Below are 24,117 nucleotides of genomic sequence, written 5' to 3' on the forward strand. Positions count from 1 at the left end.
CCCTGGAGGGGTTCCAGGCCACATTGGATGGTTCTTGGAGGTCTCTGATCCAGTGGGAGGTGTCCCTGCCCATGGCAGAGGTGGAACTGGATGGGCTTTGAGGTCCCTCCAACCCAAACCCTTCCATGGTTCTGAAGTTCTAACTCACCATCAACCAGAACCTCCAGATCCCATCCCTGGAGGGCTTCCAGGCCACGTTGGATGGGGCTCAGAGGTCCCTGATCCAGAGGGAGGTGTCCCTGCCCATGGTTGAGGTGGATCTGGATGGATTTTGAGGTCCCACCAACCCAAACCCTTCCATGGTTCCAAAGTTCTACCTCACCATCAACCAGAACCCCCAATCCCATCCCTGGAGGGCTTCCAGGCCACGTTGGATGGTTCTTGGAGCCCCTCATCCCATGGGAGGTGTCTCTGCCCATGCCATGAGGTGGACCTGGATGGGCTTTGAGGTCCCTCCAACCCAAACCCTTCCACGGTTCGAAAGTTCTGACTCACCATCAACCAGAACCCCCAGATCCCATCCCTGGAGGACTTCTGGGTCAGCTTGGATGGTTCTTGGAGGTCTCTGATCCAGTGGGAGGTGTCCCTGCCCATGCCATGAGGTGGACCTGGATGGGTTTTGAGGTCCCTTCCACCCCAACCCATCCCCTGATGCCACGGTTGGTGCTGCTCCTGCCCTGAGAAGCCACCCAGATGGTTTCCAACCCCACCTCAGGTGACCCCACCCCACAGGGCCCTTTTTTTGGTGCCAAATCCCATGAGTTTCATAAAACCACGATGGGGTTTTTGGTCTCCGAAGGCGTTTCTGGAGATCCCCAGGAGCTCCGCCCATGCCATGGTCAGATTTTACCGCTGTTTCCCGATGTCTCTGGATGGAAACCAACTCTGCGTGGCCACCACCGCCCGGTGCTCCTCCGTCAGCGATGAGGTGAGCGCCGCCTTCCCAGAACCTGAGGGGCCTCCAGGAGGACTCGGGAAGGACCTCTTCCAAAGGCCTCGAGGGATGGACGGAGGGGAACGGGGGAGGAGGGAGGTGGACGTGAGGACGAAGTTCTTCCTGATGAGGGTGGGGAGGTCCTGGAAAAGGTTGTCCAGGGAAGTCATGGCTGAGCCAAGGAGGTGGTGGTGGCCTTCTTGGCCACTTGGGCCACTGCTGCCTCAAGTTCAGCTGCTGTTGTCCCATACCTCCGGGGCCTTCTCCTCCAGGGGGCTCTCCAGCAGCTCTGCTCCAAAGCCTGGAGAGACCCAACCATGGCCTTGTTGAGCTTCATCCTCTTGGGCTCAGCCCATGGATCCAACCTGGCCAGATCCCTCTGGAGATCCTCCAGCCATGGATCCAGCCTGGCCAGATCCCTCTGGAGATCCTCCAGCCATGGATCCAGCCTGGCCAGATCCCTCTGGAGATCCTCCATCCATGGATCCAGCCTGGCCAGATCCCTCTATAGATCCTCCATCCATGGATCCAGCCTGGCCAGATCCCTCTGGAGATCCTCCATCCATGGATCCAACCTGGCCAGATCCCTCTGGAGATCCTCCATCCATGGATCCAGCCTGGCCAGATCCCTCTGGAGATCCTCCATCCATGGATCCAACCTGGCCAGATCCCTCTGGAGATCCTCCATCCATGGATCCAACCTGGCCAGATCCCTCTGGAGATCCTCCATCCATGGATCCAACCTGGCCAGATCCCTCTGGAGATCCTCCATCCATGGATCCAGCCTGGCCAGATCCCTCTGGAGATCCTCCATCCATGGATCCAACCTGGCCAGATCCCTCTATAGATCCTCCATCCATGGATCCAGCCTGGCCAGATCCCTCTGGAGATCCTCCATCCATGGATCCAGCCTGGCCAGATCCCTCTGGAGATCCTCCATCCATGGATCCAGCCTGGCCAGATCCCTCTGGAGATCCTCCAGCCATGGATCCAGCCTGGCCAGATCCCTCTGGAGATCCTCCATCCATGGATCCAACCTGGCCAGATCCCTCTATAGATCCTCCATCCATGGATCCAGCCTGGCCAGATCCCTCTGGAGATCCTCCATCCATGGATCCAACCTGGCCAGATCCCTCTGGAGATCCTCCATCCATGGATCCAGCCTGGCCAGATCCCTCTGCAGATCCTCCATCCATGGATCCAGCCTGGCCAGATCCCTCTGGAGATCCTCCATCCATGGATCCAGCCTGGCCAGATCCCTCTGGAGATCCTCCATCCATGGATCCAGCCTGGCCAGATCCCTCTGGAGATCCTCCATCCATGGATCCAACCTGGCCAGATCCCTCTGGAGATCCTCCAGCCATGGATCCAGCCTGGCCAGGTCCCTCTGGAGACCCTCCAGCAGATTCGTGTCTCCTCCCTGGAGGCTCTCCCGGGCTTTGTGGTGCAGAGCAGGGGTTGGGTTGGTTCTCACCCATCCCCTCCATTCTCATCCTTCATCCTTCCAAATCCCGATTCCCTTTAAGGTCCGTTTGGGTCGTGGTCTTCAGACCATGAGGACCACCCCTGGTGGCTCTGCAGGTGCTGTTGAGTTGGTGGTTACTGAAGGAGGACCGGAAGGCTCTGTGGAGGCTCCGCTGAAGCTGTGGGTGATGTTGGGTTGGGTTTTCTCAGCTCGGCTCTCACCGTTCCTCTCTCTCTCTCTCTCTTCCAAGGAGGCGATTTTCACGGCTCTGATCCAGGAGTCCGACCCAAAGGTGGGTGCGCGGCTTTGCCTCCGTGTGACATCGGTCCTCCAAGGGGTTGAGTTGGAAAGGCCCTTGAAGGCCATCTCCAAGGGACCTTTTAAAGATGGTCTAAAAGGACTTTGAAGATCATCTCCAAGGGACCTTTAAGACCATCTCAAAGGGACCTTAAAGATGATGTAAAAGGACCTTGAAGGCCATTTCAAAGGGACCTTAAATGTGATCTAAAAGGACCTCAAAGGCCATCTCAAAGGGACCCTAAAGATGATCTAAAAGGGACGTCAAAGGCCATCACAAAGGCACCTTGAAGGCCTTCTCAAAGGGACCTTAAAGATGGTCTAAAAGGACTTTGAAGGCCATCTCAAAGGGACCTTAAAGATGATCTCAAAGGGACCTTAAAGATGATCTAAAAGGACCTCGAAGGCCATCTCAAAAGGACCTTAAAGATGATCTAAAAGGAACCTTAAAGATGGCCTAAAAGGGCCTCGAAGGCCATCTCAAAGGGAACTTGAAGATGTTCTGAAAGGACTTTGAAGGCCATCCCAAAGGGACCTTAAAGACCATCTCCAAGGGACCTTAAAGATGATCTAAAAGGACCTTGAAGGCCATCTCAAAGGGACCTTAAAGGCCATCTCAAAGGGACCTTAAAGGTGGTCTGAAAGGACTTTGAAGGCCATCTCAAAGGGACCTTAAAGATGATGTAAAAGGACCTTGAAGGCCATCTCAAAAGGACCTTAAAGATGATCTAAAAGGGACCTTAAAGATGGCCTAAAAGGGCCTCGAAGGCCATCTCAAAGGGACCTTAAAGATGATCTTAAAGGACCTTGAAGGCCATCTCAGAGGGACCTTGAAGATGATCTTAAAGGACCTTGAAGGCCATCTCAGAGGGACCTTGAAGGCCATCTGGAAGGGACCTTGAAGACCATCTCAAAGGGACCTTAAAGATGATGTAGAAGGACCTTGAAGGCCATCTCCAAGGGACCTTAAAGATGATCTCAAAGGACCTCAAAGGCCATCTCAAAGGGACCTTAAAGATGGTCTAAAAGGACTTTGAAGGCCATCTCAAAGGGACGTTAAAGATGATCTTAAAGGACCTTGAAGGCCATCTCCAAGGGACCTTAAAGATGTTCTGAAAGGACTTTGAAGGCCATCTCGAAGGGACCTTGAAGGCCATCTCAAAGGGACCTTAAAGATGTTCTGAAAGGACTTTGAAGGCCATCTCGAAGGGACCTTGAAGGCCATCTCAAAGGGACCTTAAAGATGTTCTGAAAGGACTTTGAATGCCATCTCCAAGGGACCTTGAAGACCATCTCAAAGGGTCATTAAAGATGATCTAAAAGGACCTTGAAGGCCATCTCCAAGGGACCTTAAAGATGATCTCAAAGGGACCTCAAAGGCCATCACAAAGGCACCTTGAAGGCCTTCTCAAAGGGACCTTAAAGATGGTCTAAAAGGACCTTGAAGGCCATCTCAAAAGGACCTTAAAGATGATCTCAAAGGGACCTTAAAGATCATCTAAAAGGGACCTTGAAGGCCATCTCAAAGGCACTTTGAAAGCCATCTTAAAGGCATCTTAAAGGCCATCTCCAAGGGACCTTAAAGATGATCTCAAAGGGACTTTGAAGGCCCTCTCCAAGGGACCTTGAAGATGCTCTCAAAGCCTTCTCTGTGCCTCTTCCCTTCGCTGCGTGGGGAGGGGCCGTTGGGTGGACTCTTCCCCTCCGATCCTTTCGGAGCGCAAATGCCGATTCATTTTTTTTGGGGGGGGGTGGGAGAAGATCTGAGCGCCACCGAACGAACGTCGTTGGGGGTTCCTCCTCACGCGGTTGTGGGGCTGAAGTCCCACCAGGGTTGGGGGTCCCCCCCACCCCCTTTCTCCCCAGGTGGACACCGCGGGCGTGCGGCGGCGCTTCGTCCATTTGGGGAATTTGCCGGACGACGGTTACAGAGAACTCGAAGCCGTCTGCGTGGGGCTTCGCTTCGGCAAAGTGGACCATTACGTTGTCCTGAAGAACAGAAAGAAGGTGAGGAACGCCTTCCGTGGGGTGAAGGTCCACCTCAGGAGGGACAAAAGGGCTCTCAAAAGAGCGTTCTTCACCTCTCGGTGAGCCAGGAAAGCTCTGGGGAGGAAAGATGAAGGTTTCCACCTCTTCTTCACTTCTCCTGAGCACAAAAAGGTTCTTCTGATGTGGGTTGGAGCTCCAAGAGGGGAGGTGGAGATGAGGGCTTGAGGAGAAATGGTCTCCTGGGAGAGTGGGGAGGCTCTGGGACAGCTTGACCGGAGCGGTGGGGGCTGCTCCATCCCTGGAGGGGTTCCAGGCCAGGTTGGATGGGGTTTGGAGCCCCTGATCCAGTGGGAGGTGTCCCTGCCCGTGGCAGAGGTGGATCTGGATGGGCTTTGAGGTCCCACCAACCCAAACCCTTCCATGGTTCCAAAGTTCTTTACTCACCATCAACCAGAACCCCCAGATCCCATCTCTGGAGGGGTTCCAGACCAGGTTGGATGAGGCTCGGAGGTCTCTGATCCCATGGGAGGTGTCCCTGCCCATCTCAGGGGGTGGATCTGGATGGATTTTAAGGTCCCACCAACCCAAACCATTCCATGGTTCCAAAGTTCTAACTCACCATCAACCAGAACCCCCAGATCCCATCCCTGGAGGGGTTCCAGGCCACGTTGGATGGTTCTTGGAGTCCCTGATCCCGTGGGAGGTGTCTCTGCCCATGGCAGGAGGTGGACCTGGACGGATTTTGAGGTCCCACCAACCCAAACCCTTCCATGGTTCCAAAGTTCTTAACTCACCGTCAGTCAGAACCCCCAGATCCCATCCCTGGAGGGCTTCCAGGCCACGTTGGATGGGGCTTGGAGGTCTCTGATCCAGTGGGAGATGTCTCTGCCCATGGCTGAGGTGGACCTGGATGGCCTTTGAGGTCCCTTCCCACCCATCCCATCCCATGATTCTATGACCATGACCACAAAGTTCCAGAGCGAGCGCTTCCATCGCCACTGTCCCCACGGCCGCCGTCTCCACATCCCCCACGTGGCGATGGACCTTCCAAGCTCTGTTGGAACCGCGCTCTGCTCTGAGGGCTCTGACCGTGACAAAGGCCCTTTGTTGTGGACCACAGGAGGTCCAGGGAGCAGCTCCACCAAGATCTGCATCCCAACGGCTTCCGGAAGGCCGCGCTGATGTGGGTTCCTCAGCAGGAGCTTCAGGAACGAGGCCTCGCTTCGTTCTCGGTGCTGATGGACCTCATCGCTGATATCTCCTGGACGTGAGAAGCGCCCAAAGCGGAACCTCAGCTTCTCCAGTGACAAAGTGACCGCAATGAAAGACATCAAATGGTGTCATCAACCGTGAGCGTCACTTTGGGCTCTCAAACCGATTCGAAGCTCACGATGAGAACTGAAACGCAAACTAAAGCAGCTCAGAAGAATCATAGAAGGGTTTGGGTTGGAGGGACCTCAAAGATCATCCAGGTCCACCTCCTGCCATGGGCAGAGACACCTCCCATGGGATGAGGAGCTCCAAGAACCATCCAACGTGGCCTGGAACCCCTCCAGGGATGGGATCTGAGGGTTCTGGTTGATGGTGAGTCAGAACTTTGGAACCATGGAAGGGTTTGGGTTGGTGGGACCTCAAAATCCATCAGTCCCACCTCCGGCCATGGATCAGAGACACCTCCCTCTGGATCAGAGACCTCCAAGAACCATCCAACCTGGCCTGGAACCCCTCCAGGGATGGAGCAGCCACCACTGCTCTGTTCCAGGGTCTCCCCACCATCCCAGGAGAATGTTTCTCCCCAAGATCTCATCTCAATCTCCCCTTCTGCAGCTCCAAACCCTTCCTCTCATCCTGTCCACCACTCCCTGATCCAGAGCCCCTCCTCAGCTCTCCTGGAGCCCCTTTCCCTCCTGGAAGCTGCTCTGAGGTCTCCCCAGAGCCTTCTCTTCTCCTGAACAACCCCACCTCTCCCACCCTGACCTCCTACAGCTTTGAGGTCCCTTCCAACCCAAACCATTCCATGATTCCCAGATTCTCACTTGGTGTCAACCAGAACCCTGGAGGGGTTCCAGGCCACGTTGGATGGGGTTTGGAGCTCCTGATCCCATGGGAGGTGTCCCTGCCCGTGGTGGGGAGGTGGACCTGGATGACCTTAGAGATCCCTTCCCACCCACCCCATCACTCTATGAACAGAACCGCTTTCTCCGGTTGACGCGAAGTGAAGGTGGTGAAACCCTCCAGGAATTCTGGGTGGTTCCCGAGGTCATTCCAGGGTCCGTTTGTGAAGCTGCTGAGATGCCGTGGAGGGTGGGTTGATCCATGGCTTTGTCTTCTCGTAGGCCATCGTGCAGTTGGACAGCCCCGAGGCGGCGCGGTCCATGCAGAGCTTCCTGCAGCGCTGTCCCTACCGGATGGGCGACCACACGCTGACGTGCACCTTATCGCCCCACCACCACTCCACCGCGGTGAGGACTTCTCCTTCTTTTCATGTCATAAGTTGGGTTCGGTGGATTCAAAACATCTTCTCATGAAGAGCGGTCAAAGGGTGGCGGTGTCGGAGGTGTCCATCGCAGTGGTTCTCATCCACGGCCTCAATGCCTTTGGAGATGACACCGAGTTGAGGAGGAGTGTGGATCTGCTGGAGGGCAGGAGGATCTCCAGAGGGATCTGGCCAGGCTGGATCCATGGATGGAGGGCAGGAGGATCTGCAGAGGGATCTGGCCAGGCTGGATCCATGGATGGAGGGCAGGAGGATCTCCAGAGGGATCTGGCCAGGCTGGATCCATGGCTGGAGGATCTCCAGAGGGATCTGGCCAGGCTGGATCCATGGATGGAGGGCAGGAGGATCTCCAGAGGGATCTGGCCAGGCTGGATCCATGGATGGAGGGTCTCCAGAGGGATCTGGCCAGGCTGGATCCATGGATGGAGGATCTGCAGAGGGATCTGGCCAGGCTGGATCCATGGCTGGAGGGCAGGGAGGATCTGCAGAGGGATCTGGCCAGGCTGGATCCATGGCTGGAGGACAGGAGGATCTCCAGAGGGATCTGGCCAGGCTGGATCCATGGCTGGAGGGCAGGAGGATCTCCAGAGGGATCTGGCCAGGCTGGATCCATGGATGGAGGACAGGGAGGATCTCCAGAGGGATCTGGCCAGGCTGGATCCATGGATGGAGGGCAGGGAGGATCTGCAGAGGGATCTGGCCAGGCTGGATCCATGGATGGAGGGCAGGAGGATCTCCAGAGGGATCTGGCCAGGCTGGATCCATGGATGGAGGATCTCCAGAGGGTTCTGGCCAGGCTGGATGGATCCATGGATGGAGAACCTGAGGTTCAGCTTTAGGCAGGGGGTGGAACTGGATGGGCTTTGAGGTCCCTTCCACCCCAACCCCTTCCATGGTTCTCAGCTGCCTTCGAGCAGGACGCGCAGATCCCATCCCTGGAGGGCTTCCAGGCCAGGTTGGATGGCGCTTGGAGCCCCTCATCCCGCCGGAGGTCCCCCTGCCCATGGCTGGAGGTGGATCTGGATGGGTTTGGAGGTCCCTTCCCACCCAACGCCGGTGGTGCTCGGCTTGCGGGTGCTGTGTGGCTCCACCCACTCTCGTTGGGGCGGTGGTGACGCTTCTCCAAACCATGGACACTCCACCCATTGCGGGTTTTGTTGTTCCATTCCAGCCTGAAGTTGGGAAGAAGGAAGTGAAGAAGGAGGAACCTCCTGGTGGAAGGTACGTCCTCAGCCTCTGGAAGGGGTTTTGTATCCGTATCATTCCGGGAACGCGTGTCCGATGCTCCGCCGGCTGCTGAGCCACCTCAGGAGCTCCATCAGCCGTGTCCTCCTGGGGGTTCCTCTGAGCGTGGTGGTGGTGGGACGCCATCTCCAGATGCTGCTCTTCAGCAGCGTTTGAAGCTCAGGAGACCTCAAAACCGCGTCCCAATCCCTCCAAATCGCAGCCGTTCGTGGAGGTCTTTCTCTTCAACCGCCCCTCTCCAGGATTTTCCCGCAGCTCCTGGAAAAGGGGGTTTTGGAGGTCCACCTCCGGGTAAGCCAACGTTGTGTTGTCTTTAAGCGCTTCCCCATCGTCCTCTCGCGCTTCCCTCTCTCTCCGCTCTGTCCTTTCCGTTGTCCAACGCTCCGAATCCGCCGCTCCGTCCTCGTTTAACGCATGAACCTTCGCTTCGTGCTGCCGGAACGCCGTCCGGATGGAGGTGAAGGACCTGGAAAAGGGGGCGACGCTTTGGGATGGTCCATTTCAAACCGCTGGACGGACATTGGTTATGGAATTCCGGGTGGCTTTGGAGCCGCGATTCTGTGGGAAGAGCGTTAGAAGGGTTCTCGGTGACTCCAATCCGGGGTTTTCGCTCGGTTTTATGGTGAAAACCCACTCCGAACCGCGCGGTGGTGGTCCCAAACCTCAACTCGGAGCGATGGCGTTGGATTTATCGTGGAGTGTCGCTGTATTTCCCAATGCGGCTCCTTCCAAGAGCCAAAGGAGGTGTTCCTGGGTCTGGGGAACCTCTTCCAGGTCCCACCCAGGTCTGGAAGTGGTTGTGTCCAACCTATCCCTGACTCGCAGGTGGAGAACCTTTTGGTTTCCAGCCTGGAGAACCTTTTGGTTTCCAGCCTGGAGAACCTCTTGGTTTCCAGCCTGGAGAACCTTTTGGTTTCCAGACTGGAGAACCTTTTGGTTTCCAACCTGGAGAACCTCTTGGTTTCCAGCCTGGAGAACCTCTTGGTTTCCAGCCTGGAGAACCTTTTGGTTTCCAGCCTGGAGAACCTTTTGGTTTCCAGCCTGGAGAACCTTTTGGTTTCCAGCCTGGAGAACCTTTTGGTTTCCAGCCTGGAGAACCTCTTGGTTTCCAGCCTGGAGAACCTCTTGGTTTCCAGCCAGGTCCCAGGGGTGGGACCTGGACCTCTTCCCATTGTCCCATTGACCTCTTCCAGGTCCCACCCAGGTCTGGAAGTGGTTGTGTCCAACCTATCCCTGACCCACAGGTGGAGAACCTTTTGGTTTCCAGCCTGGAGAGCTTTAGGAGTGGAGGTTGATCAAACCTGGTTGGTTTTCCGTTGGATCTCCTGCCCGGTGTCCTACTGTGGTGGGAACAGGGATGGGAAAGCCAACATCCCCCCCTGCAAACACATCCTCCTCGTCTCAAGTGTCTTCTCCTGGTGACCTCCCCGAGTTCCTCTCTTGAGTTCTCTGTGTCCCATCAGCAGCAGAAAATACCTTCAGCGTTGGGAAGACCTTCTCCTGTGTTTCATCGATTGGGTTGGGTGGGAAAGGACCTCAAAGCCCATCCGGTGCCACCGCTGGGATCATCTCCCATGGGATCGGGGGCTCCAAACCCCATCCAACGTGGCCTGGAAGCCCTCCAGGGATGGCGAAGCCACCACTGCTTTGGACAACTGCTCCAGGGCCTCCACACCCTCAGCGTGAAGAAGTTCTTCCTGATGTCCAATCTCAATCTTCTCTCTTCCGGTTTAAAGCCATTGTCCCTCATCCCATCCCTGCAGGTCTTGGAGAAAGTCCCTCTCCGGCTTTCCTGGAGCCCCTTTCCCTCCTGGAAGCTGCTCTGAGGTCTCCATGGAGCCTTCTCTTCTCCTGAACAACCCCACCTCTCATCCCACCTCCTATGGAGGTTCTCCATCCCTCCCATCATCTCCATGACCTTCTCTGGACCCGTTCCACCATCTCCGTGTCCTCCCTGAGGACTCCAGAGTTGGACCCAGAGCTCCAGGTGGGTCTCTCCGAGCGGAGCAGAGGGGCAGAGTCCCCCTCTGGATGCAGCCCAGGACACGGAGAAGGGTTTCTGAGGAGACGTTGTGGCTCCGTTGGTCTTCTCCTCCATCACCGTTCCCATCACTCCGGGTTTTCTGGGCAGGAAGGAGCAGCGACGTTTGAGGAGCAGAAAGAGCCGCTCCTTTGTTTCCTTGGAACGAGGAGGTGATCTCGAAGAACCTTTGGAGGACCTCTGGAAGCTCCGTGGTGGCCCAACCCGAGCAGATACCGTCCGTCCCACCCTGACTGCCTCCACCCTTCCCGAGGACACCGATCCGTTTGGGTGGGGTTTCCTTCTTTCACCCAAAGCCGATGGGACGTTCCTTGTCCGCGTGAAGACGGAAGGACCATCCCACTCCTCCTTCGAAGCTTGGGGTGAAGGGAGGACCTCGTGTGTCTCCGCTGTGACGCAACCTCAGTGGTGGCGCTTCCACAAATGACCTCTCCGAGCTTTTCCTTCACCGTCTCGGCCACCGACGGCCGCTGCCGTGGGGACCTCCTGCTGGGAAGCAACTTGGATTGTCCTCCAAGTTGAGTTCTCCACCAGAAAGCTCTCTTGCAGCTCTCCTTCTTGGTTCTTCCCTAAGCTCTTGAGATACTTCCATCACTTTGGTCCTTGATGAACCCTCTTCTTTATCTCCACTCCATCCATGGCTTCGCGTCCTGGTTGGAACCTCTCGACGTGGTTTGGAGACCACCACGGGTGTTTAATTGAGCTTCTTCGTGCGTCCATGGCCACCTCCGGAGCTGCTCTTCTGGACGTTGGGTTGTGGTGGAGCCACACAACGTGTGGCTCTCCGAGGACCCAGGAGAGAGAAATCCTCGTGGTCAGCAGCAGCTCAGCCCCCACCGCGGGACCTCCTGGACCTCACGCGCCCCACGGCGCCCAACGAAGGACTTGGAGTTGACGGCAGCTCCAGGAAACCTCGGCTTTCACCCAACCGTGGAAGGGTTTGGGGCAGAAGGGACCTCAAAGCCCATCCGGTGCCACCGCTGGGATCATCTCCCACGGGATCAGGGGCTCCAAACCCCATCCAACGTGGCCTGGAAGCCCTCCAGGGATGGCGCAGCCACCACCGCTTTGGACAACTGTTCCAGAGCCTCCACACCCTCAGCGTGAAGAAGTTCTTCCTGATGTCCAACCTCAATCTTCTCTCTTCCGGTTTAAAGCCATTGTCCTTCATCCCATCCCTGCAGGTCTTGGAGAAAGCCCCTCCCCAGCTCTCCTGGAGCCCCTTTCCCTCCTGGGAGCTGCTCTGAGGTCTCCATGGAGCCTTCTCTTCTCCTGAACAACCCCAACTCTCATCCCACCTCCTATGGAGGTTCTCCATCCCTCAGATCATCTCCATGGTCTCCTCTGGAGTTGCTCCACCACTCCATGTCCTCCCTGTGCTGAGGACTCCAGAGTTGGACCCAGGGCTCCAGGTGGGTCTCCCAGAGCGGAGCAGAGGGGCAGAATCCGTCCCTCCGTGGTGGCCACGCTGCTCTGAGGTTCTCACAGCCCTGAGGTTCTCACAGCCCTGAGGTTCTCACAGCCCTGAGGTTCTCCCAACCCTGAGGTTCTCCCAACCCTGAGGTTCTCTCAGCCCTGAGGTTCTCACAGCCCTGAGGTTCTCTCAGCCCTGAGGTTCTCACAGCCCTGAGGTTCTCACAGCCCTGAGGTTCTCACAGGACCTGAGGTTCTCACAGCCCTGAGGTTCTCACAGCCCTGAGGTTCTTACAGTCCTGAGGTTCTCACAGCCCTGAGGTTCTCACAGCCCTGAGGTTCTTACAGTCCTGAGGTTCTCACAGCCCTGAGGTTCTCACAGCCCTGAGGTTCTCACAGTCCTGAGGTTCTCACAGCCCTGAGGTTCTCTCAGCCCTGAGGTTCTTACAGTCCTGAGGTTCTCACAGCCCTGAGGTTCTCCCAACCCTGAGGTTCTCCCAGCCCTGAGGTTCTCCCAACCCTGAGGTTCTCCCAACCCTGAGGTTCTCTCAGCCCTGAGGTTCTCACAGCCCTGAGGTTCTCTCAGCCCTGAGGTTCTCACAGCCCTGAGGTTCTCACAGCCCTGAGGTTCTCACAGGACCTGAGGTTCTCACAGCCCTGAGGTTCTCACAGCCCTGAGGTTCTTACAGTCCTGAGGTTCTCACAGCCCTGAGGTTCTCACAGCCCTGAGGTTCTTACAGTCCTGAGGTTCTCACAGCCCTGAGGTTCTCACAGCCCTGAGGTTCTCACAGTCCTGAGGTTCTCACAGCCCTGAGGTTCTCACAGCCCTGAGGTTCTCACAGCCCTGAGGTTCTCACAGGACCTGAGGTTCTCACAGCCCTGAGGTTCTCACAGCCCTGGGGTTCTCTCAGAACCTGAGGTTCTCCCAACCCTGAGGTTCTCACAGCCCTGAGGTTCTTACAGTCCTGAGGTTCTCCCAACCCTGAGAACCTCTGTAGAACCTCAACGTGAGCTCCATCGCCCGTAACCACCATTAATTCTGTCTGTTTGCTGCTTCTGCCTTTGTTTGGACACCTCAACGCCGCGATGATGTCTCCTTCCCACCTGGAGGTGTTGAGATGTTCCTTCTGGGGGCGCAGACGCCTCTGATTTCAGTCTCCTGAGGGCATTTATGGAGGAGTCTTTCCATCCGAGGAGAAGAACGCTCGCGGCGTACCTCGAGCTCCTTGAAAAGCGGTGTCCTCTGTGGTTCTCCGGAGGTGACACCGCGACTGGGGGTGAAACCGGAACCTCCGGGCATGTCATGGAAACCAAAGTGACCCCTAAATCCATCCCCACCCCAACCCTGACCCACAATGAGAGCAAAGTCCAGACGTGGAGCTGCTGGAAGAGTCCTCGGGGTGGGTGAAGGTCCTGAGGGTGTTGGTTGACAGCAGCAGAACGTGAGCCAGCGGTGGCCCAGGTGGCCAAGAAGGCCACCGGCATCTTGGCTTGGATGAGAAAGAGCGTGGCCACCAGGAGCAGGAGGGAAGTGTCCCCCTCGGCTCAACGCTGGTGAGGCCACACCTCAAATCCTGAGGTCAGTTTTGGGTCCCTCACTCCAAGAAGGACCTGGAGGGGCTGGAGAGCATCCGGAGAAGGGCACGGAGCTGGTGCAGAGCCTGGAGAACAGAGGGTCTGAGGAGCAGCTGAGGAACCTGGGGGTGGTGAACCTGGAGGAGAGGAGGCTGAGGGGAGACCTCAGCGCTGTCCACAACTGCCCGAGCGGAGGTTGTGCTGAGGTGGGGTTGGGTTCTTCTCCCGAGGGACAGTGAGAGGACAAAGGGAGTGGCCTCCAGCTGCCCCAGGGCAGGTTCCTTGGACACCAGGAGAAGTTTCATCTCCTAAAAGGGTTCTGAGGCCCTGGCAGAGGCTGCCCAGGAGGTGGTGGAGTCCCCATCTTGGAGGGCTTTGGAAGCCGGGCAGATGAGGTGCTGAGGGCTCTGGTTCCTCAGCGCTCAGCGATGGTTGGACTTCATCTCAAAGACCTTTTCCAACCAAGCGATTCCCCGTTGAGGTGGAGCTCTCCCGCTCAGTCCTTTCCCACGGCGCTCAACGCTCGTTGGTCCACCAGAGTGGTTCTGGCCCAGGTTCTGCCTCTTTTTCTCCTCTCCAATCGAGGTGGCACCACCCGGTTCTCCTGCTAAGAGAGAAGGAGAACCTCCCGTGCGGTTCTCTCCCCCCTCTGCTCATTCCACGCGGTTCCGCTGGTCGAGGTGAGACCTTCCAGGTCACCCAACGCTTGTCCCGACCCATCCGTGGGCTTTGATTTAGGTCCTTCACACCCTTATGGCTTCGACGGTGCTCCTCGAGGACCACCTCCGAGTACCTCCAGCGGTGCCCGAGGTGGATTCGTTTGGGAGCGTCAAACCCAATCGGAACCTTTCGCCTCCGCCGCGGTTTCCGGCCGAGGTTTTCCGAATGCTGAAGGGCCTCAGGAGGTCCTCAGCTCGTTGGCGTCTCCAGGTTGGTGGGAAGTGGTCCATTCTCGACCTCGTTTGATTTCTTGTGTTTTCTCTGAATGCCTTTAGCTCTGATTTGCCGGGAGCTCCGGAGGGATCAGGAGCGGCGCAAAGAGCGGCTGCCGATCCTCCGGCAGAGCCCCAGGGGCCAAAGGAAAGACCCCCTCCCATCCCTAAGATCCCGGAGGAGCTTCCAACGGCGCCCACAGAGCCCTCCGAGTCCCGTCTGGATGGAGCAGTGAGGAGGGAATCCGCTCCGGGACCACCAGAAACCTCTGTGGAGCCATTGAACGCTGGAGTTGAAGCTACGGTGGTGTCCATCAAAGCCGTTGATACGGAATGGTCTGAAGCGAAGTCAGAAGAGATCCCACCACCGCTTTCCGGCGCGGAGGAGGAAGAGGTGGTTGGAGGGAACGTCGAAGCAAAGTGGTTTGGATCCGTTTTTCCGTCGGCGTCGGAGCAGGAAGCTATGGAGGAAGATGAAGAGGTGTCTTCTCCGTCTGTTAGACCACCAGAAGGATCGGCTGCTGTGGGCGAGGCTGAAGATGCGCCGCCGGATGGGGTTGTGAAGCTGGAAGGGTGGGAATCAACCGGAACCATCCCTGAAGTGGTTCCCCCGGCTTCTCCTGCGGCTTCCGTGGAGACGGCGTCACCTCCTGTCCCTCAACCAAGCAAGAAGTTGGATTCTTCTGAAGAACCTCTGGTTTCTGGTGTGAAAACCAACCAGGAGGTGCCGCGAGGTGTAGCTCAGACGATGGAGGAGAAACCCACGCTTGAAAGCGAGGTGGCCGCCGAGAAGAAACTGGACACGACTGGAGCAGAGACGGAGGTGGAACCTGAAGAGCCTCAGCTCCGAGGTGGAAGAGCAGAGGAGAAGCCCGAGAAGCTTTTGGTCAAGAGTGGGGTTGAGACGGAGACGAAGCTTGGAAAGTCCACGATGGAGGTCGGGGCTGCTCTGGAGAACGTTGGGAGCGCCGTAAAGGAGAATAAGGAAGGAATTGAAGTCCATCGGAATGGAGGAGTGGGACAACCCGGAAAGGAGGAGACCTTCAAAGCGGTCCCGTTGAGCTCCTCCCTCTCGCTCAAGGAATGTCCCTCTGTGGACAAAACCATCTGGAAGGCGGTGCTGTGTCTTCCCGATATCTCCAAGTCGAGGTCTCCATCGCAGAGGAAAGAGCCGGGAGCGGAGCAGAAGGCTCCGGCCAAGCCTGGGCCGCGAGGCCACGCGGCGGTGAAGAGGACAGCGCTGAAAGAAGAAGAAGAAGGAGAAGGAGAAGAAGAAGGAGGAGAAGGTCATCTCCGAGGTGGGAGCGTCTGGTGGAGCGCGGGAGACGGCGTCAAAAGGCGAGCGAGCAGAAGTTGTGGTGTGGATGGCAAGGGAGGAGGCGGTGGGAGGAGCTCATCCCAGCAGGAGAAGGCCTGGCGAGCGCCGCCTAGGGCTAGTTCCAAACTATCCCAAGAGGGACAGAGTAGATCCACCACCGCGAAGAGGGACAACGGCGGCACTAAGGTGAGGAGGGCAGGAGCGGGACCGCTCCGTAACCTTAACTCCGTGCTTCTCCCAGAACGGTTGAGTTTTGAGGGACCGCGACTCCATGGTCCTTTCCCCCTTTTTGCCACCAAACCCCACCCGACTGCTTTGGGCCACCAGAGATGTTGGAGGAGCGGAGCTGGAGGGCCACCGCTTGCTTTGCGGCGGCGCCGTGAGCGACGCCAAAAGTCCCCCAAGGGGTTGGAAAAAAACCCAATTCCCACCTGGAGCAAATGATGGGAATGGTGGTTTGGAAGTGTCTTTGTTGAATGGCGAATTCCAGAGCTTCGGTGCTTTTTGTCGGCCGACGGTGGCCTTTGTCGGGTCCTGCGCGGACGGTGGTTGCTGAAAGGAATCTTCTCAGCGAGGTTGTGGCTGCGCTGCCGGGTGGCCTCGGTCGGTCCCGGCCGAGCGCGGGATGAGAAGCAGCGAGTTGGACAACCCTAAAAAGGAGTTCGTTGAGGGAGAGGAGAAAAGCTGATGTTGACTTTTCCTTTCTTCTCTTGGGCCTTAACCTCATCGAGAACTTTCTGTCTCGATCTCACAGGTTCCCGTGGCCACCAAGGCGGCGGCGGCTTCCAAAGGCGGCGCCGGCGCAAAGCACAAAGAGGTGAGGAGGTCGTCTTGGGTCGTAGAATGGTGGAATGGGTTGGGTGGGAATGGACCTCAAAGCCTGGTGGGTTCCAGCACACGTCAAGAGGGTTGAGGTCTCCATGGTCTCTTCCAACCCAAAGTGGTTCATGGGTTTATGACCTCTGAGGTCTCTCCCAACCCAAAGTGGTTCATGGGTTTATGATCTCTGAGGTCTCTCCCAACCCAAAGTGGTTCATGGGTTTATGATCTCTGAGGTCTCTTCCAACCCAAAGTGGTTCATGGGTTTATGACCTCTGAGGTCTCCTCCAACCCAAAGTGGTTCATGGGTTTATGATCTCTATGGTCTCCTCCAACCCAAAGTGGTTCATGGGTTTATGATCTCTATGATCTCTTCCAACCCAAAGTGGTTCATGGGTTTATGATCTCCATGGTCTCTTCCAACCCAAAGTGGTTCATGGGTTTATGATCTCGGAGGTCTCTCCCAACCCAAAGTGGTTCATGGGTTTATGATCTCTGAGGTCTCCTCCAACCCAAAGTGGTTCATGGGTTTATGATCTCCATGGTCTCCTCCAACCCAAAGTGGTTCATGGGTTTATGATCTCCATGGTCTCTTCCAACCCAAAGTGGTTCATGGGTTTATGATCTCGGAGGTCTCTTCCAACCCAAAGTGGTTCATGGGTTTATGATCTCTGAGGTCTCCTCCAACCCAAAGTGGTTCATGGGTTTATGATCTCCATGGTCTCTTCCAACCCAAAGTGGTTCATGGGTTTATGATCTCCATGGTCCCTTCCAACCCAAAGTGGTTCATGGGTTTATGACCTCTGAGGTCCCAAAGTGGTTCATGGGTTTATGATCTCTGAGGTCTCTTCCAACCCAAAGTGGTTCATGGGTTTATGATCTCTGAGGTCTCCTCCAACCCAAAGTGGTTCATGGGTTTATGATCTCTGAGGTCTCCCCCAACCCAAAGTGGTTCATGGGTTTATGATCTCCATGGTCTCTTCCAACCCAAAGTGGTTCATGGGTTTATGACCTCTGAGGTCTCTCCCAACCCAAAGTGGTTCATGGGTTTATGATCTCTGAGGTCTCTTCCAACCCAAAGTGGTTCATGGGTTTATGATCTCGGAGGTCTCTCCCAACCCAAAGTGGTTCATGGGTTTATGACCTCTGAGGTCTCTCCCAACCCAAAGTGGTTCATGGGTTTATGATCTCGGAGGTCTCTCCCAACCCAAAGTGGTTCATGGGTTTATGACCTCTGAGGTCTCTCCCAACCCAAAGTGGTTCATGGGTTTATGATCTCTGAGGTCTCCTCCAACCCAAAGTGGTTCATGGGTTTATGATCTCTGAGGTCTCCTCCAACCCAAAGTGGTTCATGGGTTTATGATCTCTGAGGTCTCTCCCAACCCAAAGTGGTTCATGGGTTTATGACCTCCATGGTCTCTTCCAACCCAAAGTGGTTCATGGGTTTATGATCTCTGAGGTCCCAAAGTGGTTCATGGTTTAATGATCTCCATGGTCTCTCCCAACCCAAAGTGGTTCATGGGTTTATGACCTCTGAGGTCTCCTCCAACCCAAAGTGGTTCATGGGTTGATGATCTCCGAGGTCTCTTCCAACCCAAAGTGGTTCATGGGTTTATGATCTCTGAGGTCTCTCCCAACCCAAAGTGGTTCATGGGTTGATGATCTCCATGGTCTCTCCCAACCCAAAGTGGTTCATGGTTTAATGATCTCTGGGGTGGAGATGTTCTTCATGGGTTTGGGCGGTGTTTGCCCCCCTGGGTGATGGTTCGACTCTTCTCTTCACATCTCTCCGCTTCCAAGGAGGAAGAGCTGTTTCCCTTCAAGCTGGATGAGTTCGTCACCGTGGATGAGGTCATCGAGGAGACCGAACCTCCGGTTAAAACCCGGCAGAATCCACCGCGGGGAAGGAGAAAAGATGGGGCCAAAGCCACGTCGTCTTCTGAGCCGTCTTCCAAGAGGAGGAAAGGGAAGAGCTCCGTCCCACGCCTCACCGAGAGCGACCTCTCCTTTGTCACCTTGGATGAGATCGGGGAGGAGGAGGACATGGGGGTCGCTGGTTTAGAAGCTCTGGGTGACCCCCGAGGTCTCCTTGTGGTGGATGAAGTGATGGAAGAGGAAGAGCTGTTGGAAGCGGTGAAGGATCCGCAGTCGCTCGTGACTTTGGATGAGCTCTCGGAGCAGGAGGAGCTGAGTTTTCCCCACGAGGTCCCTCGGTCGCTGTTTGAGGAACAGGATTTGAAAGCCCAACCGTTGGTCACCGTGGATGAAATCGGTGAAGTGGAAGAGCTTCCTCTGAGCCAACCGACGGATTTGATGGAGGATGTCCTGACGGCCAAAGAGGACAATAAAGCGGTGGGGGAAGAGTCTGGAGATGGGGTTTCCTCCCAGGTTCTCGACGACCCCAGGTTCTTGACGTCACCTCTGGTGACGGTAGATGAGCTCCAAGAGGACAACGAAGATAACCCTCTGGAGGCTTTGGATGAAGGCAACGAAGAGGACTTTCTGGCTGATTTCAACCGTCTGAAAGAGGAGCTGAACTTCGTGACGGTGGATGAAGTTGGAGAGGAGGACGAGGAAGAAGAAACCGCTTCCCTGGGGAAGAACGTCAGCGAGGAGGAAGACGACGAAGATATCGTTGCTGTTGCAGGACCAGAAGAAGAAGAAGAAGTCACTGCCGTTGCAGGAGCGGAAGAAGAAGATATCGTCGCTGTTGCGGGACCGGAGGAAATGGAGATCCTGGGAGAGATGAGTCCAGGAGAAGACATCGTTGCCATCTCGAAGGCAAAAGGTAATGAACCTCTCGTGGTTTTCAGAGCGGGGGTAGAAAATGAGGTGGTTGTGGTCAGAGATGGGAACGAAGGGGACCGTGGAGAAGAGTGGGAACCTCCACGTCATTGGCTGCGGTCCATGGAAGAGGGGGTGGGAAGAGCCGGAGGTGGGAACGGAGACCTGAAGGTGGGAATTGGGGGATCTGAAGGTGGGAATTGGGGGATCTGAAGGTGGGAATGGGGATCTGGAGGTGGGAATGGGGACCTGAAGGAGGGAATGGGGACCTGAAGGTGGGAATGGGGACCTGAAGGTGGGAATGGGGACCTGAAGGTGGGAATGAGGATCTGAAGGTGGGAATGGGGATCTGAAGGTGGGAATGAAGACCTGAAGGTGGGAATGAGGATCTGAAGTTGGGAATGAGGACCTGAGGGTGGGAATTGGGGGACCTGAAGGTGGGAATGGGGACCTAAAGGTGGGATTGAGGACCTGAAGGTGGGAATGAGGACCTGAAGGTGGATAGTTTCATTTCTGCGCTTTCCAACGCATCTTTCTTGATGGCAAATGAAGTTGGAGGATGCTTTAAAGTCCTCGTTTGGTGTTGATGGTGGCTTAAACGGGGAGAAACGAATCATGGAATGGTTTGGGTGGGAAGGGACCTCCAAGCCCATCCAGTCCCACCCCTGCCATGGGCAGGGACACCTCCCACGGGATCAGGGGCTCCAAGAACCATCCAACCTGGCCTGGAACCCCTCCAGGGATGGGATCTGGAGGTTCTGGTTAGAACCATGGAAGAGGTTGGGTTGGAAGGGACCTCAGAGCCCATCGCGTGGGAGCACCGGGTCGAGGTGTTCAAAGCCTGGAGGACAACCTGATCCATACGGATTATTCCAACCTGGCGTGCATCCGGAGCAGCGTGGCCGACCGAGACGGCCAAGGAGGGGATTGTCCTCCTCTGCTCCTCTCTGGGAGACCCACCTGGAGCCCTGGGTCCACCTCTGGAGTCCTCAACGTAAGAAAGACGATGGAGTGAGTTCAGAGGCCGTGGAGATGATCCCAAGGCTGGAGAACCTCCCGTTGGAGGCCAGGCTGAGAGAGTTGGGGTTGTTGAGCCTGGAGGAGACTCCAGGAAGACCTCAGAGCAGCTTCCAGGAGGGAAAGGGTCTCCAGGAGAGCTGGAGAGGGGCTCTGGATCAGGAGAGGACGAGGGGAACGGTTTGGAGCTGCAGGAGGGGAGATTGAGATGAGATCCTGGGGAGAAATGTTCTCCTGGGAGGGTGGGGAGGCCCTGGCCCAGGTTGCCCAGAGCAGTGGTGGCTGCCCCATCCCTGGAGGGGTTCCAGGCCAGGTTGGATGGGGCTTCCTGGAGCCCCTGATCCGGTGGGAGGTGTCCCTGCCCATCTCAGGGGGTGGAACTGGACGGGCTTTGAGGTCCCTCCAACCCAAACCCTTCCATGGTTCCAAAGTTCTAACTCACCATCAAGCAAAACCCTCAGATCCCATCGCTGGAGAGGTTCCAGGCCACGTTGGATGGTTCTTGGAGCCCCTCATCCCATGGGAGGTGTCCCTGCCCATCTCAGGGGGTGGAACTGATGGGCTTTGAGGTCCCTTCCAACTGGGATTATTCTGCGGTTCTTTGGGTCATTATTTACTGAACCAAACCCGACCGAAGCAGTTGAGTGAAGTGAAAGGTCCCAGAGGTGCAAAGCTGTGCCGGTGTCGCAGTTGGACCTCGAGCAGCAAACGGAGAAGAACATCCGCAGAGTGGAATTAGCGAAGGGTTAAGAGAGCCACAAACGACCCACGAGGACTCCTCCTGACCCCACCGTGGGCGACGGCTCCGCGTGACGCGGGGTCTCTGCCCTCCGGTTCTCATGGCGCCTTTCGGTGGGTTGGAAAAACTTCTCCTCCCACGCGAAGCCGGGAGGACATCGTGGAGGAGGAGCTGCAGGAGGAACCGATGGCTTTAACGAGCGTTTGAAGCCGTAGTTTCTGTCCTCGTTGGGAAGGACTTGGTCGGCTCCGGGCGCTCCTCTTAGAATGAAATGTCCGTCTGGGTTTAATCGTGGTGGAACGTAAAGGTTCTCCATCATCAACAGCCGATTGTGGATGTCCCACCCGGCACAGAGACCTCTGCAGGTACCCAAGCGCTCAAGTTGGTTTCCCATCATAGACTCATGGAATGACCAAGGTTGGAAGAGACCTCTGAGGTCATAGAATCGGGAAATGGGTTGGGACCTCAAAATCCATCTGATTCCACGGGCACGGACACCTCCCACTGGATCTAAACCCCATCCAACCTGGCCTGGAGCTCCTCCAGGGATGGGGCAGCCACCACCGCTCTGGGTGACCCATTCCAGGGCCTCCCCACCCTCCCAGGAGAACATTTCTCCCCAGGATCTCATCTCCATCTCCCCTCTTGCAGCTCCAAACCCTTCCCTTCATCCACTCCCTGACCAGGAGCCCCTCCTCAGCTTTCCTGGAGCCCCTTTCCCTCCTGGAAGCTGCTCTGAGGTCTCCATGGAGCCTTCTCTTCTCCTGGATGACCCCAACTCTCTCAGCCTGGTCTCCTAAGGGAGGTTCTCCAGCCCTGGGATCATCTCCGTGGCTTCCTCTGGACTTGTTCACCAAGTCCAACCATCCGGGTGGTGGTGGGGAATCCTCACACGTGAATTTACCGCGGGGTAAATCGGGGCTTTCAGTTCCTCTCTGAGGAGGACCTCATGGACGAGAGGTGGAGGGAGGGGAGTTCCAGTTCCTCCTGCATTGGAGAAGCAGCAGAAGAAAACCGGGAGGAAGAGGTCAAAGCCCAGGACCTCGTTTTGCTCGAGGCTTCAAACCCGAGGCCGGGCAGCAAAGTGGGAAGAAGGTTCGTGCTCGCCTTGGAGTGAACTTTGTGACTCTTCAGTGGCCACAGGGACGGCTTTGGTCGTCCAGAACCCACCACCCTGTTCTTCTTGGAGTAGACTCATGGAATCGTTAAGGTTGGAAAAGCCCTCTGAGCTCATCCGGTCCAACCGTCAACCCCACCCCACCGTGAGGAGTCAACCATACCCCAGGGTGCTACAGCCCCACGTTCTTGGAAGCCCTCCAGGGATGGGGACACCACCACCACCCTCTGCCCGGGCCTGAGAACCCTTTCCGTGAAGGACTCCTTCCCGATGTCCGGTGTGACCCTCTCTTGGCCCAACTTGAGGCCGTATCTTCTCATCCCATCCTTGAGAGAAGAACCCAGCACCCACCTCGCTACAACCTCCTTTCAGGCGGGTGGAGACCATGAGGTCTCCGGTCCTCTTCTCCAGACTAAACCCTTCCAGATCCCTCAGCCGCTCCCACAACCCATGTTCTCCAGACCTTTCCCAGCTCCGTTCCCTTCTCCGGATGCGCTCCAGCCCCTCCAGGGCTTTCTCGGAGCCCAGACCTGAGCCCAGGGTTTGCGGGGTGACCTCAGCAGTCCATGGGACGATCTTCTTGATCCAACTTCTCATCTTCAGAACCATCCCCAGATGTTCATTGTGCTCTTTCCTGGTGGATCTGGTTGGGTTTGGACGGCTCTGAAGGCCACAATCGGTCCTGGTTTAATTCCAGAAAGCTCCGTAGCTTTCACATCGAGAACCTGAGATCTTGGCCATCACGAAGCTGAAGCTGATTTGAAGCTGCCACCACGAACCGTGTGGTCAGGAGCGCTTCTGGTGTCCTTCAGCGCAGCTCCAGGCCTGGATTTGGATGTCTTCTTCTCAGTGTTGGTGTCGAGTGTCCCTTAAAATTGCCCCATGGGAAGAGGGAAGGGAATCGCGTGGCCGAGAGCGAGGCCGGTGGTGGTCCCACGAGCCACGGAGTGTCTTTAACGGTTCCTCTGTTGCCTCCAGGAGAGCCACCGGAGTCGGGAGAGAAAGAACCGGAGTCCGGGCAGAAGAAAACGGCTCCTTCAGATGCACCGAAGCCCTCAAGTACCCAAAAAGGTAAAAAAAACCCCACCCCAAATCCCAGAATTCCATCATTGAGGGGTGGGAAAGGCCCTCTTGGAGCTCATCCGGTCCCACCCACCTCCAGTGGCGCAGGATGGGTCCGGGTGGCTTTGGGTTTCTCCTGAGGAGGACACTCCGTACCTCCCTGGGCAACTGCCTCTGCTGCTCCGTCGCTTGCACGGGGGTAGAAGTTTCTCCTGGTGTTCAGGTGGAACTTCTCAGGCTTCAGTTTGTCCTCTGAGCGGAGTCTGGTGCCCACCTTCTGCCCACCTTCTGCCCACCTTCTGCCCACCTTCTGCCCGTTGGGTAGGGAGCAACCTTGGTGTTCCATACCTTTCTTCTGGAAGGCAGCGTCCCTGCCCAGGGATGGCCTTCCATGGCTTCATCGGCACTGGCCCAGGTTGTCCAGAGCAGTGGTGGCTGCTCCATCCCTGGAGGGGTTCCAGGCCAGGTTGGATGGTTCTTGGAGCCCCTGATCCCATGGGAGGTGTCCCTGGGCTGGAACTCGATGGGCTTTGAAGTCCCTTCCCATCAAACCAATCTGTAGTTCCATGATTCTCACTTGATGTCAACCAGAACCCCGAGATCCCATCCCTGGAGGGGTTCAAGACCAGGTTGGATGGTTCTTGGAGAACCTCATCCAGTGGGAGGTGTCCCTGGGCTGGAACTGGGTGGACTTTGAAGTCCCTTCCCAGTAGTTTCATGGTTCTAACTTGATGTCAACCAGAACCCCGAGATCCCATCCCTGGAGGGGTTCAAGACCAGGTTGGATGGGCCTTGGAGAACCTCATCCAGCGGGTGGTGTCCCTCCCCGTGGAACTGGCTGGGCTTGGAGGTCCCTTCCCACCCAAACCATTC

At 56.5% G+C, this 24,117-nt stretch overlaps 1 protein-coding gene across 1 annotated transcript in view; it reads left to right on the top strand.

The window, feature by feature from the left end:
* The window catches only part of ZNF638 (zinc finger protein 638), a 61,064-nt gene that overhangs the window by 33,619 nt on the left and 3,328 nt on the right, over nucleotides 1-24,117 (top strand). Inside the window, 9 exon segments of the mRNA XM_054065967.1 lie at nucleotides 800-928; nucleotides 2,650-2,691; nucleotides 4,563-4,703; nucleotides 7,022-7,147; nucleotides 8,354-8,403; nucleotides 14,452-15,892; nucleotides 16,461-16,523; nucleotides 18,326-19,313; nucleotides 23,161-23,253. Of these exon segments, the coding sequence (XP_053921942.1) occupies nucleotides 800-928; nucleotides 2,650-2,691; nucleotides 4,563-4,703; nucleotides 7,022-7,147; nucleotides 8,354-8,403; nucleotides 14,452-15,892; nucleotides 16,461-16,523; nucleotides 18,326-19,313; nucleotides 23,161-23,253 (3,073 nt within the window).

The sequence above is a fragment of the Cuculus canorus genome, chromosome 4, assembly GCF_017976375.1.
Source record: "Cuculus canorus isolate bCucCan1 chromosome 4, bCucCan1.pri, whole genome shotgun sequence".
Lineage (NCBI taxonomy): Eukaryota > Metazoa > Chordata > Aves > Cuculiformes > Cuculidae > Cuculus > Cuculus canorus.